This window comes from Rhinolophus sinicus, chromosome 17, assembly GCF_057876585.1.
Source record: "Rhinolophus sinicus isolate RSI-liver-muscle chromosome 17, RSI-T2T, whole genome shotgun sequence".
In the NCBI taxonomy this organism is placed as follows: Eukaryota; Metazoa; Chordata; class Mammalia; order Chiroptera; family Rhinolophidae; genus Rhinolophus; species Rhinolophus sinicus.
The window spans coordinates 63,458,470-63,474,699 of NC_142517.1; the positions used below are offsets into that span (position 1 = coordinate 63,458,470).

At 40.7% G+C, this 16,230-nt stretch overlaps 1 protein-coding gene across 1 annotated transcript in view; it reads left to right on the forward strand.

Moving 5' to 3' along the window:
- The window catches only part of HGD (homogentisate 1,2-dioxygenase), a 40,361-nt gene continuing 24,131 nt past the window's right edge, over positions 1-16,230 (forward strand). The window contains exons 1-4 of the mRNA XM_019729646.3: positions 1-485; positions 6,256-6,327; positions 7,155-7,243; positions 11,208-11,313. Of these exons, the coding sequence (XP_019585205.1) occupies positions 471-485; positions 6,256-6,327; positions 7,155-7,243; positions 11,208-11,313 (282 nt within the window). The 5' untranslated portion in view covers positions 1-470. The remainder of the gene's footprint in view (positions 486-6,255; positions 6,328-7,154; positions 7,244-11,207; positions 11,314-16,230) is intronic.

Below are 16,230 nucleotides of genomic sequence, written 5' to 3' on the forward strand. Positions count from 1 at the left end.
ACACTCTTTTCTACTCCTTCCCAACCTGAGTCAGGATTGAGTGGAGGCGCCTCGGCCACACCGCGCGGGAACTAACTACCACACGTCCTTTCCTAGGGAGCTTTCAATTCTCTGCCTGTAGTACTAAGCCGCCTTCTTTTAAGTGGAACAAATAATTAGCCAATCTTTACCTCTAGAGAAGAGGAGACCCACCTCTGCAAACTTTTCCAGAAACAGCCTGGGGTTAGTAATAAACCAAGGCAATTGTGTAAGCAGTTAGTTACAAATAAGCATGCTGGACTTTCTCCCTACTTTATCAGTTAGGCAATTCTTGTGACTAGTTTGCAGGACCTGCTGACCAGTGAGCACAGAGAAGTGGTGGGAATAAGAACATTCAGAGAGTGGTTTGAAGGAGAAGCGGAAGCATTTTGCCTTCATACTCTCTATGCGCTTGGGTTTCTTGAATTCATCACACCTGCAGCAGACGGAACATGGCCACATTGAAGGTAAGGAACTGTCTGGCAAGTTTGACATGGCTCCTTCAGCCAGAACTTATGGAAGCTTCTGAGAATTCCAGAGCATCAGAGTTAGAAAGGATTTTGAGAGGCCCTGGTCCAAACCCCTGTCTTAAGAGGCTTCACTATGCTGTCTGTAGGCATGGCTGGGGCTGTGGGGATGATGGAGAGAAGATTAAAAAAAAAGAGACAGAGAGATGATGCTCTTACTGTCCATCTCTTGCCTTTGTTCATTTCAAATATTGTCTTGGGAATCTGCAGATATCATAAGGGCTCCCTCCCACTGTGGGCAGGCATATTTCTCACTATGTCCGTTTCCCAGCCCCTACTCTCTGACACCTGCCTGCTGCTGCAGCTTCCTGGATTGCCTCTAGCTGACCAATTAGATATGTTTAATCTACTCAGTTATTTTGAGGCTCACAATCAGCCCTTGGCCAGTAGAAGTCCCAGCACTTCCTCTAGGAAATAATTCCTTTTTATCATTTATGTACAATTGAAAATTATGCGTGGGGAATGTGGCTATTAATGAATTGACTCATATTGTAATTGCGGGGTTGTAAAAACATACTTTCCTCCTACCTTCTAAGTTCTTCTAGCTGGGCTAATGATCAAACTAACAGACCCAGATTAACAGGAGACAGTGTCCAAAGTTTATTATGTAGACATACATTCGGGACTCCATAAGAATGTGACCCAAAACACACTGAGCAGTTGGGGCTTATATGCCATGCTGGACAAAGGAGAAGAGGGGACAGAGTCTGGGTTTTCAAAGGGGAAATGGGTAATTCACAGGTAGAGGAGAAAGAGGGAACATATGGCAAACAAATTCCTAGGCAACCCAGGAACAAGGGAACATAGTGGGGAGTCCCGTAGGACAAGTTTTTGTAAGGATTCTTCCTGTCTACCATACTGTATTCAACATTCCAAGGTGAATAGGCTAAAGTCCCCTTCCTGGAGTAGGCCTTCCCATCTGAATTCTCTTAAGGAGGAAAAGGGGGTTGTCAAAGGTTTTTCTGAGTCTTTTGTTTCTTAATAAGCAGCTTTAATCAATAGTACAAAAGGCTCATTTTGTGATGGCAAAACTTCGGTTCCCCTCAGAATCATCAAAAATTTGGGATGCAGGCACTCTTGTTTCTGTTTAAACAGTAAGGAAAGTAGAGTTCAGAGAGATTAAGGGATGTGCTCAAGGTGATGGAGACTTTATTAGAAGCTGGGTTTTTCTGAATCCAAAGCCCAGGAATCTACCAGGTTCCAAAAGGAATCTACCAGACTGAGTGTCCTTATTAAGAGCAGGGAAAGGGAGTGTGTCCCTAGTGTCTAAAACCACGCCTGATGTCCAGCCCAGGCTTTCGTGAGTGCCCAACACATGCATGTAGAACTTCCCAGAACCTTGACTCAAGCCACGTGGGCCAGACTCCAGGCTTCTTTCCAGAATGCAGGGTTTGAGTACCTCCCTAATGCCTTTCAACTGATGCTGAGTTTGATGAATCAAGAATCTCCCTAATTGACAGGGATCCTGAAAACACTCAATAGAAAAGTAAAAGTTTGTTTGTTTATCTTTGTGCCTGATCAAGAATTAGAAAAGTTGAGAAAATTCTCATTCTGTCATTCAGCAAATATTGTGTTAGTACATGATGTCACAGATCAATATAGGAGAGGAACTGAATCTGGGCTCGGTGGGGTCAAGACAAACTTCTTGAAGGAGTCTATTTCTGAGCTGAGTCTTAAGAGAGAAGTGGAAATGACTAGGTGAAAAGGGATGGGTGCCAGAGGCAGCCCCGTGTATTCTGGGGTCCAAGAGTGGTCCAGCTCAATTTGAGTTGCTGCAGGGACAGCCAAATTGAAATTCCCAGGAGATAGTCAGATGTATGGATCTGGATCTCAGAGCAGCGGGTAGGGCTAGGAGAATATTGGGAGGTCATTATATTAAAGGTAGTAGTTGAAGTTTTGGAAGAGGAGGAGTACATAAAAAACTGTGTTCCTGACGAAAATCCTATGGGACAGTTCAGCAGGGGTTGGAAACATCCTTACCATTTATAAATAAATTATGTCCAAAATCCCTTCTGCTGAAAATTTTAAGCAACTTATTATGCGCAGCGCCAGCACACCACTGTAAATTGCATGCTGCTCTTTGTTCTCAGTTTCAAAGGGATTCTTCCCAGCCTGCTGTCTAATCTCCACAAGGAAAGGTTAGCTCTAGAGATCAGATATCCAAACACAGAATGCCAGATTGCATCATTCTAATCAATAAGCATTATATAAGCTAAAAAAAATATATTTCTCAGCTTTTATTTTTTCATTTTAATGGATACGTTAACACCAAGCTTCAGATGAAATCACATTTACATGAAAACAGCACAACTGGAGGAAGAAAATTCAAAAGATAAAATAAGAAAATTAAATTTAAAATAGACCACCCTGTGTTCTTCTTGCTTCACTTCTACATGTCTTGATTTCCTCATGACTTGATTTCTAAAATGAAGAGCAGTTTAATATGCAGACTTAGCGAACCAAACATTTTGATTCACTAGGTCCGGCTCTGAATTTAACAAACTTCTGGGGTGATTTTAATGATTAGCCAAAGATGGGTCCCACGGGCCTATGTAATTATTGTGTTAGTTTCCTGTTTCTGCTATAACAAATTACCACAAATTTAGCGGCTTAAAACAACACATATTTATTCTCTTACAGGTCTGGAGGTCAGAACTCCAAAATCAGTTTCATTAGGCTAATGTCAAGGTGTTGGCAAGGCTGCTTCTGCTGGGAGACTCATTTCCCTGCCTTCTAGAAGCTGCCCACATTCCTTGCCTTGTGACCCCTTTCTCCACCTTCAAAGTGCATCACTCCAATCTCTGCTTCCATCATCATATCACTATTTCCTCTTCTGGAGTCAAATCTCCCTCCACCTCACTCTAGCAAGGATGCTTGTGATTACATTTAGGGCACATGCCAAAAATTCAAAACTATCTCCCCATTTCAAGATCCTTAACTTAATCACATCTACAACATAAGCTAGGCAAAAATCACATCTCTTTTGCTATATAAGATAACACAAGTTCCAGGGATTAAGGCATAAATATCTTTGAGGGTCATTATTCAGCCTACCACAATATTCTGCAAGTTCCCCTAACAATCTGTATTCTATGTTTCTAATAAGGTTGATGAGAAATACTAGACTCTTTCCAGAGGAAAAATGGTAGCTGTAGCTGCATCTCTACCCTGACTTGTCTCTCTTTCCTTCATTCCCAATACAAGGAAGTGAGATGCACCATGCTCAGGGTGTTACTCAGAATCAGAGTCAGGAGAAAACACCTCATAAAACTACTCTTGACAAATAAATCATATCCTGAGGACCAGGTGAGAATTTAAAAACTGTGTACTAGGGAGCTGCCAAAGAACTGATGGCACTGAACTTACATGGAGCTCAGTCATTTGTTCTTTTATTTAAAAAGGATGCATATAATTCTCTTGGAAAGAAACGAAATCATACTTTTATGTGAAATCAAATTATTCAGAAATCTGGACTGAAGAAAATATACAAACACACTTGCTAAATGTCAGGGGGGTTGTTTTTTGTTTTTTGTGTTGTTGCTGTTGTATACGGTATAGTTGTACATAGTCACTGAATCAGCTGCAGTTGAAGGCTTGGATTTTTCACAGCAGATATAGGAGAGTTCAGATTCTGTCCTTGATCTCAAAGCCTTGGGAAAGCAGCTGCAGAATACTGCTTCCTTAATTCAAATACCTTCAGCAGTGAGGGACATGGCATTTTAAAGCTCTAACAAACTCATCTGTAATTTTTCTGTCCGAGCACTATGAAAACCAACTGATGTGAGAGTGACTCAGCAGTTTCCACCCTCCTCTTCAGCCACTGCACCACAGCTAAGATTGAGACACCAATTCAGGACTCACACCAGTCTCAGAGCTGGGTGACTCCCTTCCAAACAACCAGCTTCCTTTCCTAGTTTTTAAAGCAGTCTGAAGCAAATGCTTCAGAACTCCATATACTCTTACCTATAACCCTGGCCTCTGTTCTGAGGCCAGCAGCAAAGAATGGGGATAGCTCAGCTGCATTCCTCCTCACTCACCTCCCTGCCTCCTGCAGAGAGAAACAACCCAGCAGTTGAACAAAGTGAAGGCACTGTAACCCTCAGCAGCTTCAGTCACAGATTGGTCTAAAATTCCATTTCACAGAATTGAAGATAATTGGGGTCATTACCATTTCTCAGCATCTCAAATTCAATACTGTTGATGGTGAGCAAGAACTTCATTTAGAGAGAAGAAAATTGTGCTCAGTGGAGAGTCAGAATGCTGGATGGTCTCTGCCATTTCCCCAAAGAAATCATTCCAAACTGCATGCCACTGCTGTTAACCAATCTGTATATAATGGAACTCGATGTTTTTAATGCTGATAGATTTTCAAATATACCAAGAAAATTGTGTCTGGAGGCAAAAAGAATCATTTCCCTTCCATTGCTTCCTCGGTCATAACATTTCACATTTGATATTCCTTCCAAATATAGACAGCTGTTGGTCTGATCATCAGTCACACACGCAGGCGTGTTGCATCCAGCTCATCCTTCTCCATGTGGCTGAGAACTCTGGAGGGCTTGCCCTCCACCCACTGACAGCCTTCTTATATTTCTTAAAGACATGTGCTCAGATGGTAGCATCTCACTCCTTGAGTGTAACTGCACTTTCATTATCCTGGGCTAAAATTAAGTACTTTTATTTGGATCAGCTATGGAGGGAAATGGCCACTTGTTTTGATGATTAAGTTAGAAAAAAAGGGTGGCGGGTTCTAATCCGACAGCACCATAAATAGACTCATATTAGGATAAAATCTAAGTGAAAACTAAATCAACCAATGGATATCTATTGAGCATCTTCTATAAACCAGGCGCAGGGCATATAGAGGTATACAAGACTGCCATAGTTTCAGACTTCTTGGAGCTTACAAACTAGCAGAGAAGTCTGACAGTGAACAAGAATTCAGAGGTGTGTTAGTGTTGTAACAATAAGTTTCACTGGTTCCACATACTTTCCTTTCTTGAGAAACCCCCTGACTTTATTTTCTCTGGGTGTAAAGTAAACAGATGGCAATCAAAATAGACACCGTTTTGCCACTGTGGACAGATTCTGGACTGGCACTTCTCCTGAAAGTCATCCATACCTTCAAACTTCCTTTTTATATGTATAATCCATAGATGAGCCAGATAATGTAGGCTTCTGCCTAAAGTTAGGCTAATTTGGAGAACTTTCTCTCAAGGGTTTTGCTCTAAGACTGAATCCACATGCCTCTTTACAGTTGTTTGGTTTAGAGTATGGATGGGGAATGGAGCCCCAAACTCAGGGAGGTTTCAATCTAGGCCCAGCAAAATCCTACTAATCTGGAGTTGAGGTGATGCCTGAGACATCTCCCCTCTCAGAAACTCACTGACGGGACGAGGATTAAAGAACCTGTTCTTGGAGTGGGATAATTAAGAACAAGCCTATAAATCGACTAAGTGCAGCGAAAGGTGGAGAGTCTACGCAATATCCAGCACTCTTCTCCCAACTAATTGATGGTCTTTAAAATTCACACAGAACATATTATCTTTCCTAAATGGTTCACATGCCATGACATAACAAAGACATTATGTATGGAATGTCATACACTAACATATGTCCATACAAAAATTTTTACTTTCATAGACTGTCAGTGTTGTGAAATCTCTTTAAATCCCATTAATGGTGGCCTTTGTGTCTTTGTCACATGCAGTACATTTCCGGATTCGGGAACGAGTGTGCCTCAGAGGACCCTCGCTGCCCCAATGCTCTGCCAGAAGGACAGGTATGAGTAAATAGAATATTACTGTCGCTTAGAGAGCTCCGAATTGTAGGAATGAATGATCAGCCCTCGGGCCAAGCGCTTCTACCCACCACAGCTCTTGTAATTTAGCCTGTGAGGTGTCTAGGAGTTTGACAAATCATTAAGACAATCAAAATAAGGAACAATGACAATACGAAGATTAAGGTTGGATATTGGTTACCTACGGCAAAGCACCCAACCTAAAATAGTAAGACTAAATGTAGGACTTCCAGGAGGATGCCCTAGGTACAGGGCTAAGGGGACTTTTTTGTAGATCCTCTGAACGGCTAAGATATGACAATGATGGCAAAATAATCAGCTCCCAAAAAAATGTATGCTCAATGATGTTCACACTAGTGTGTTGGTTATAATAATAAAAATATGGCAAACAAAATTTCTTTAAAAAATTTTGAAGAGTATTTCATGCATGAAGAAATGCTCATGATATAGTGTTTCTTCTTTTTAAAAAGCCCTGATTATTACAGGACTATACGTATCATAAAATCCTCATTTTGGAGGATAAGAATGGAATGAAACATACCAATATTTCAACATTGGGTTATTTCTGGATGGTGAGATAATGGGTTATATTTTATAAATTTTCTACAATAAGCATGTAATACTTTTCTAATCATGAGGCAGAGTCACCTAAAAAGTTAGTACAAGAAGTATGTATGCAGTGGGGATGATCGTGCGCAGTAGCCTCGAGCCACCACATCCAGGACAGAATCCCCCCAGGGGGTGCTTGGTGGGAAGGTGGGATGCTTTTCACATTGGAGTGATGTTATTTATTGCTCCTTTTGTTTTAGAACAATCCTCAAGTTTGTCCCTACAATCTGTACGCTGAGCAGCTCTCAGGATCAGCTTTCACTTGTCCACGGAGCACCAATAAAAGAAGGTACAAGGATTAGGTTAATTCCGACCTGCAGAATACAGGACCTATAACTAGTACTTGGTGCAGCCACCTACACCTGGGCCATAGCCTTCCAGGGCTGCCTATGATCCTGCTGCTGACCGGCTGCACTCTGGGTCATAGTCGGAGGAGGATGGGCCTTGTCTCCACCTAGAATCAAGTGACTGGTGGATGAAGCTGAGAGAACAGCTGCACAGAATCTGGAAACACACGTCCGATTCCATTTACAAATTCTCACTTGTACTCAGAAGAAAATGTTCCCAATACTCTGGCCTCCACCTAAAGATTGTCCAATTGAGTTTTGGATTCTGTTTTACTTGTTTGTTTGGGTTTTTTAAATAATTAACTCAAAATTATAGAAGATTCAGCACAATATCTTCTTTAGCTGATTGTTCTTTGCATGAAAAGGTTGGATAATCGAAGCTTGGGTAGTTGAAAGGTCATGTGTTACAGCCCCTTGTGGTTTGCATTAATAAGGTTTTTATTCTTTGGAATTTGCCGTTGCTGGAAACCAGTACATTCATTAGCACAATGTGTCGTGTTCCATGTTTGCTCTAATCCTACAAGCCAAGGTCAATGAACTCACTCTCTTGATTAACTCCTACGAGGCAGGTTGGATGCAGTATGTGTTGAGATTTGGGGAGGTAGTAAGTGTGGTGATTTAAACAAGTAGTGTCTAATTATAGGAATTTCAGGCTAGGGCATCTGTGAAGAGGGCTGCTACTGATTTTGGAGATTTGGGGAGGTCGGCAGGTGGTCATGTACTGCTTAGTGGAAGGGACTGGGTTTATCTCCATGAAGCCCTCCTAAGAAGCAAATGTGATAGTAGTACAGAAGCATGATGGAACACACAAATGACAGATCGGTCCCCTGAGTAGTTAATCATGCCTACTCTACAGGCAAGCCCCCTGAGCTTCAGTCCTGGCTCCTTCTCTTTCCAGCTATGTGAACTTGGGCAAGTCATCTACCCTCTCAGAGTCTCTGGTTCCTCATTTGTCAGAGATAATACCTATTTCATAGTTGTGATGAGGACTGAAGACAGGAATGTATGTAAAGTGCTTAGCACATTGCCTGGCACATGGTGAGTGCTCAATTGACATTATGATAATCATCATTATTGTCACCATAGCAAAGTTTCTCCCCTCCAATACAGAGTATCCCTAGGAGGCTCTCAGAGAACTAAGTGTGAGATATGACAGGTGCTATACTACCACGTCAATATCATGGTCAATATCATCTCTCAATAGATACAGGCATGGAGGGAGGAAGAGATAGTTTCCCATACTTATCAAAAATCAAGAGTTAATTCTACTGCTATTTAATCTTTCTCTCTCTCTCTCTCTCTCTCTCTCTCTCTCTCTCTAAGCCCAAACAGTCAAGGTAAGGCAAAAAGACAATTCCTGTCCAATCTAATTTATGACAACCTGGCCTCCATGACTATGTTCTTGACTTTATGTCCCAGTTACTAACGGGACACCTGGACTCCGGATTCTGCTGCCTGCCCCATTATGCAGCAATATCTTCTGCCAGCAGGAGCTGAGCTCTGATCCAGGAGGCTGAAAAGGAGCTGTTGACATTTCATTAAGAAGCTGGCACCATTCCCTGAATCAGAATTAAATCTCTGTCCAGGGCGATGTAGTGCTGCCTGGGGAGTTTTATAAACTCAGCTAAAAAATAAGGGACACTAGGCATGGCTCACCCATCTGTTTAGAACTCTTCAAAGGTATCAACAAGAATATTATGAAAATGATCAAAATCCCCAGTGGGAAGATGGAACTAGCTCCATTCATCGATGAGCAAGCCTGAACTTCTTAAAGTTAATCACTACTCATTTAAACTACAGAGTGAAGGGCCCCCACAAAACTATGAGAGATTACCGTGTTTCCCCAAAAATAAGACCTAGACAGATGTCAGCTCTAAAGCATATTTTGGAGCAAAAATTAATATAAGACCCAGTCCTATTTTAATATTTAATAAGGTATAATATAATATAATATAATATAATATAATATAATATAATATAATATGATATAATACCAGGTCTTATATTAATTTTTGCTCCAAAAGATGCATTAGAGCTGATGGTCTGGCTAGGTCTTATTTTCGGGGAAACACGGTATATCTATCTAGGATTAATTTTTATCATGTTAGTTAACTGATCCTTTATGTCCTGGGAAGGACAGAGAATGTGGAAAATTTGGACTATCATAAAAACCCAGATGATTAGGGGTGAACAGACAATTCAATACACATTTAATAAGTGAGCACCAACCGTGTGCCAGGCATTCTAAGTACAAAACTCTGAATCCTCACAACAGTCCTAGGAGATAAGGATATGGAACACAGGATCAAGAAAGTTTTGTAACTTGCCTGGGACCACACAGGTGGTTCTAAGGTACACACACACATACACACACACACACGCACACGCACACACATGCACACACGCACGCATGCACCCACATGCTGTCAACACCATATACTACTAGAAACTAGAGAAGCTTAGTTTTTCATGGCCTGAAGTCCAAAGTCTGAGGTCATATCATCTAGAGCTGGAGAAATCAAATGGAAACTGAACAAATCTAGCCCTTTTAACTCCCAAGTGGTTCAGTGTGGGGTCAGGCCAATTCCACTCCCGAAGCAGACTGTTAGGGCTTCAAGGGCCAGAGCCTGTTGTAACAGGTCTGATCTTCCATTGTCAGAAGTAGGGTTCCTCTTTCCTCTGTAGTCTGTCAGGGTAATGGCCTCTGAGAGGGCTTGGGGCCTTCTTAATGAGTATCAGTGTCCCTCTCAACTTCTGGGGGTTGGCCTCCTGGTGTCCTTCATGGTTCCTTCATCAGAGTTTTCTTGTCTTTCTGAAGCCTGAGATCTGAGTCCTGACAGGAAGATCTTTGGCTCGGACCTTGACATCTACAGATAGTAAAATTTGAAAGGAAGGAAGGAAAGAAGGAAAGAAGGAAGGGGGCCATAAGTGTACTATAAGAAAATATGGACAGATGGTCTTATAATTTTAGAGCACAGAAATGTTAATTTCCTAAACCTCTTACAAATTAACATCAAAAAGACAAATAACCCAATAGAAGAATGGTGAAGGACTTGTGCAAGTAATTTGTAGAAAAATTACAAAAGTCTAATAAACATACATATTCTCAAACTTACAATAAAGAAATGCAAAAATAAAATGAAATACTATTTTTTACCTGTAAGGTCAAATTTATTAATAATACCCCATATTTCTGAAGATGTGAGTAATTAGGCACTCACACATTTTTGTTGTGAAAATAAAAAGTGGTACAATGATTTGGCAGTTTTGCTCACATATGTATTGAACATAACTGAGAGAATATACAAGAAAGTTTTTAAGCTCTGTAGCCTCTGAGGATTAGCCCTGAAGAAACTAGAGGAGAAAGCTTTTCACCTTTCAGGACTTTTTGAATTACTTGAATTATTTTTTACCACTGGCAAGTATTACTTTTATAATTTTAAAGAAGAAAATTGATTTATATTTCAAAAATAACAAAGAAACCACCCATAGCCTCTCAACCTATGTAGGATTCATTGTCCTCAGCTTCCAGAGCCAGGATTAGTGTCCGATGACATATATAAGCTAATGTTCTTTTATGGATTTTCCTGCACAGATGTCCCTCAAGGTACTTCCCCTTCCTTTATCATTGTCGTTGGGAAAGACAATTCTTCATTTTTGTCAATATGGGAATAACCAAGAGCCAGAGCCTTAATTTGAAGAATAATAGGTGGAGTGGAAAGGGGAGAAGAGGCCAGGGCTATGGGCAAAGGTGGTTATTAAGTGATGCTGTGTCATCGCTTCTCACATTAAAGCCCACAGATCGTTGTTGACTTGAGTATCTTCCTGATGGTACTTCCTGAGCCAGTCTGTATATCTATCACTCATAACATCACCATGAACTTATGTGTCCTTGTTTTCCCCCAGTTGGCTGTACAGGATTCTACCTTCAGTCTCTCACAAGCCCTTTGAATCCATTGACCAAGGCCATGTTACTCACAACTGGGATGAAGTCGATCCTGACCCTAACCAGGTAACTGGGTCCTGTGAATTGGAGCACACCATGTATCCGAGGCCTTGAATAGAAATGTTTAAGTCAAGCCTGAGTGTTGGAGAAATTAGACAGTTTTAAAAAATAAATGCTAAACGTATCTGTTCTTTTGCTCAAACTTGGGTGGGAATTTTGCATTTGATCGGTTATGTGCATGCACACTTATGTGCATGTAAGTTTGTGTTTTTCTAGCCTAGTGGCTTCTAATAGGTAGGTACAGAAGTGGTTCAGACTTGGCAGGAGTGCCAAGGTGACTTGGATGAATGGAAATTATATAGGCTGGTGAAAATATCTATGTGCCCATAGGTTTGTTTATGTGTTTGTTTTCATCTAAATTTACCACAGAATATAGAAAACACATTCAACACTTACATATCTGAAAAGAGGCCTCTGATATAAGGATGAACTGGGTTCTGTAAGTCTATTGTGGTGACAGATTGTTATCACATTCTCTGCAGACCTAGGGATTTCCATTCCTCGCCTAAGTTTCCTCCTTTTGGTTTAGTGACCAGTGGGATTTTCCTCTGGGCATTAGTATTATTAATACATTCTGCTTTCACTAATGAGACAGACCCAATGCTATAATGAAGTGAGCTTTATTTTGTTTTATTTCATTTTACCTTCTGAGAACTCCAGGGTATTTATTCCCTTTGTCCCTCAGCTTAGGTGCACGTCACTGATAACAAGTATATAATACAGGAAGAAAAACAGACCCAGGTTTGCATCCCTACCTTCCACTACCTGCTGTGTCCTTGAGCCACAGTGTTTTACCTGTAAACTGGGATGGTCAGACATCTGCCCCGCAGTGCTGTTGTGAAGATTATGTGAGAGAACGGGTGTGAACACGCTTCACACAGTGCCTGGCACACAGGAGGCAAGAATCACGACTCTGATGCAGTCATTTTGATATCTTCACTTAAAGGCAGTGATAATACATATGAATCACAGAATTTATATCCACATAAATTTGTTTTCTCATTTTATATTAATTTTTATTCTGAGGTCCCCGTCTGCCAAATTGGCACAAAATAACTTTGTCCCGGTCTTGCCTGGGAATTGCTAGTCTGAAAAGGTGCCAAAGTAGGAGAAGAGGTTGGGCTTTGCTGGTTGGTCCCCCTCACTGGGTAGTGTTGAGACGCCTATTGTTCTGCTACTAACATGTCAGGTTTGGGCATGAAATCAGTTGCAAGGCCACGTCTGGTCCTGTCATCTTGGATATACCACTGGGCCATTCCCTCGTTCTGGGAGTTGCCAGGTCACAGGTTCAAGATACCCCACCACCACCATTCAAAGTCCACACAAAGTTCCTTTCTTTCTTTCTTTCTCTCTCTCTCTCTCTCTCTCTCTCTCTCTCTCTCTCTCTCTCTCTCTCTTTCCTTCTTTCTTTCTCTCTCTCTCTCTCTCTCTCTCTCTCTCTCTCTCTCTCTCTCTCTCTCTCTCTCTCTTTCTTTCTTTCTTTCTCCCTCTCTCCCTCCCCACTCTCCCCTTTCCAAAGCCCAAGGAAATCTGCTGCCTCCAATACCAAGATACCAAATCCCCTTTCCCTCAATGACTGGATTTTTTTCTGTAGAACCAAAGCCAGAATAATCATAGTCACTTTTGGATTCCTGCTCTACTCCATCTCTTCCCTAATTATGGAAACTCAGCGAATTAAGTATCTGCTTGAATGCTACTCGGGGACAAAAAGGGAGGCATTCAGAGTGGGGAAAATGTAAGTTAACAACTTAAAATATTATCCGCCTCACAGCCATTTTGAAACCAGGATATTTTGTCTAAACTTCCATTTGTGTGAAGTTTAATGCGTGAAGCAGACATCCTCCCCAGTCCACCATGAGCCTATATAGTGCCTTTGAGCACATCAGAAAGTCATCCCCTGCTCCAACCCCAATCCTGCAGGCACAGTCCCCTGCCAAGACATAAGGCCAGGCTTTCAGCTGCTGCCCCTTTCCCCTTCTGCCAGTCAGGGCCCTTGTGTGGTACACAATTTGTATAGCCACCCTGGGGACCCTGTCTTCACTTTGTCCTTAAGTCTCACCTGGGCTTCTAATCCAACACTATCTCACCACCTTCTCTTCTACACTCTGGGGTTAGGAATGCATCTGGCACACCATCCTCATTTAATTATTTACTTCGCTGCTGATCTCATAAAGGGCCACACACCACACTAGCCAAAGTCACTGCTCATTCTCTGAGAATCTGTTTGACTCCTCAGTGGGTTACATCTCAAATTCTAATTTCTCTCTTAGAGTTAAAATGGCCACATTTGTTTGATTTTGATTTAAAAATAGACCTGACTGCTTAGTAATGTAACTCCATCTTCCATTAGAAAATGTAAAGGATGGATACCGATACTTTGGTAGGATTCCTGGTTGGGATAAATAAATTAAGCATTTATTACATACTTTGGAAGGCTGAGAGGGTATTTGGATCACAATAAGTTTTCTAATTCTTTTCTTCAGGTGGCACAGAGAATTCCCACTTAAGTTTCTGACAGTTCTCTCAAGCAGAGCCAAATAGCATATTATGCAAAGGGTGGTTGTAAAATCAGCAAGTAAAAGAAAAATTAAGTATAAACAAAATTATCTCTGAAAAATCCCTTAAATCACCCATCAAGTGTAGGGTACATGGTTTTGTGTGTGCTGCCTTGTATGGTAATTCTTAGGTACACTAAATTTGAGAACCATCGAGCTAGACTAAAGAAGGATTACAGGAAAAGTCCATAGGCAGATGACTGGGATTTCAAATCCTGGAGATGACTGTTAAATAACTAGTGGTTATTTAATAACTAGGGTGGGAGTGGGGAGTCCAAGTGCCCCTACCTGCTCATATCCTCCACTCCAGTCATCTAAGACTCTAGAACCTTAGTACATTTTTATAGATTTGATTGTGGTTGTGTGGGCAACAGAGGAGCCTCACTTATTTCATATAATTTTATTTAGCTTGTGGGGTTAGTTTTGAAACCTAATCTTTAAGAAAAATGTGACTCTACTGTGAGTGTGGTATGTAATATGCTCAGTATTATCATTTTATTATATATTATTATTTCTATGACTACTATTGTTACATTTTATTTAACATGAATATATCCTTTTATAATGATTATTTTTGGGTATGGGTGGCTTATTGATGGAAGCTAAACTTGTTCTGATAGAATTTTTCTGATTTTGTCTTATTATGAAGGTAACAAATACTTATACAAACTCAAATGATGCAAAATTATCAGAGTAGGAAATGGAAGTCTCCCACCATAGGTGGGAGTCACGTATGCCATTTGGACATGTTAATTCATTATTTCACAAATAGTTAACATACATTTTGAGAAGAATGTTTGAGGCAGCTGCATTAAAAAAATGTAAGTTAATACAGAGGCATCAAAATAGCTACATGAAAAGTTTCTGCTTCCTTTTCAGGAGAATTTCAATACATATTTATTTCCTCCCTGCTCCCCATGTTTCCCCTTCTAAACTTTCTTTGCATTTCTCCTTGAACTTGTTACCTTTCCCCAGTTTGAATTCCTTCAAACACTTTCTATATGGTGGCCACCAAACGAATTTCTTCTCCAATGTTTCCCTGGCTCATTTTCAACCTTGTGCTCACACACTTTGGGACGGATGTGCCCCCAGAACTCAGTACTGCCTCTTTGAACACTGGCTCCATCAACGCAGTGGTCTGTCATCTTCCTGCTCTGTGATCTCCGTCACCTGCCATCCTGCTTCCCTTGCCCTAATACACACACCCTGGCGGTTCTTGCTCCATCTATGCTTTTGTCTTTTCATTTACACCTTCTTGACAAGTTAATATCTCTTTCCAATTTTATGCTTAATTAATAACCACAGCAATCTGCATTCATCACCTGTCCCCACTCATAACCTCTTCCAAATATGTATTGCAGACTCCCACTGAGAAAGTCTGAGAAAATTCTATTTAGGTACCTATCTGACAGTTGAAGCCTGTATGATAGGTATGTCTTCACCTGTCACAGATCAAATCAAATAACTCAATCAGTTTCACCAACTCCCCACATCTCTGGGAATTTGAAGACCTGGGAATTACTAATGTTTCCTCCCAGAGAACATCATGGCATGTGCTATCGTCACTGTTATCTCTTTGATACCCTCCCAGGAAGATTGGGGACTATACCTACAAAACTTCATTTTCATTTAGAAATATATTTAATCAATTGTCTAAGAATTAATGCAAACTCTTTTAGAGTATATTTAGATTCAGCCTGTGGACATTACAAGTTCAATCCATTAATATCTCACATAAGGAATATACCTGATTTTGTTCATCATTCACCTTCCTCCAACTTCTGGAATCTCAAAATTCAACAAATAAATGTGCATCCAATTTAACTGTGATTTTACAGGTTTCAATTAGCATTCCTGCATCAGCAATGCTCTTAAAGATCAGAGTCCTTTATAAAGTTTATCTTTCATATTACAAAATCCCCAATCTCTTGATTGTTGGAAAGTCAGACTCTTGACCCAGTTAAGGCTCAGCTGAGGAAATTACCTTTTAGTTCTCAACCAATATAATTTGGACTGAGTGATAAACACCTCAAAGCTAGTTAAAGACTACAGCAAAAATTCCCTCTGCCTCCAGGACATGCAAATTATCAAAAATGTTTCAAAACAATACACCTTTTACAGGGTATTTGCTGTCTAATTTGACAAATTGTTCAGGTCTCACCATCCATCCTAAAAGCCCTGTCCCTTCAAAAATGTCTTGGGTTTCCCACCTCTTTAAGCTTTTAACCCCTTGCAATTCATCCTGTCCCAACCATTCTATTGAAACTATGTATGCCTTCTTTAAACAACAACAATGCACCCCTTACCATGAATACATATTTTTATTCAAAATTTATATGGAAACGTCAATCAATGCCTAATAATGCCT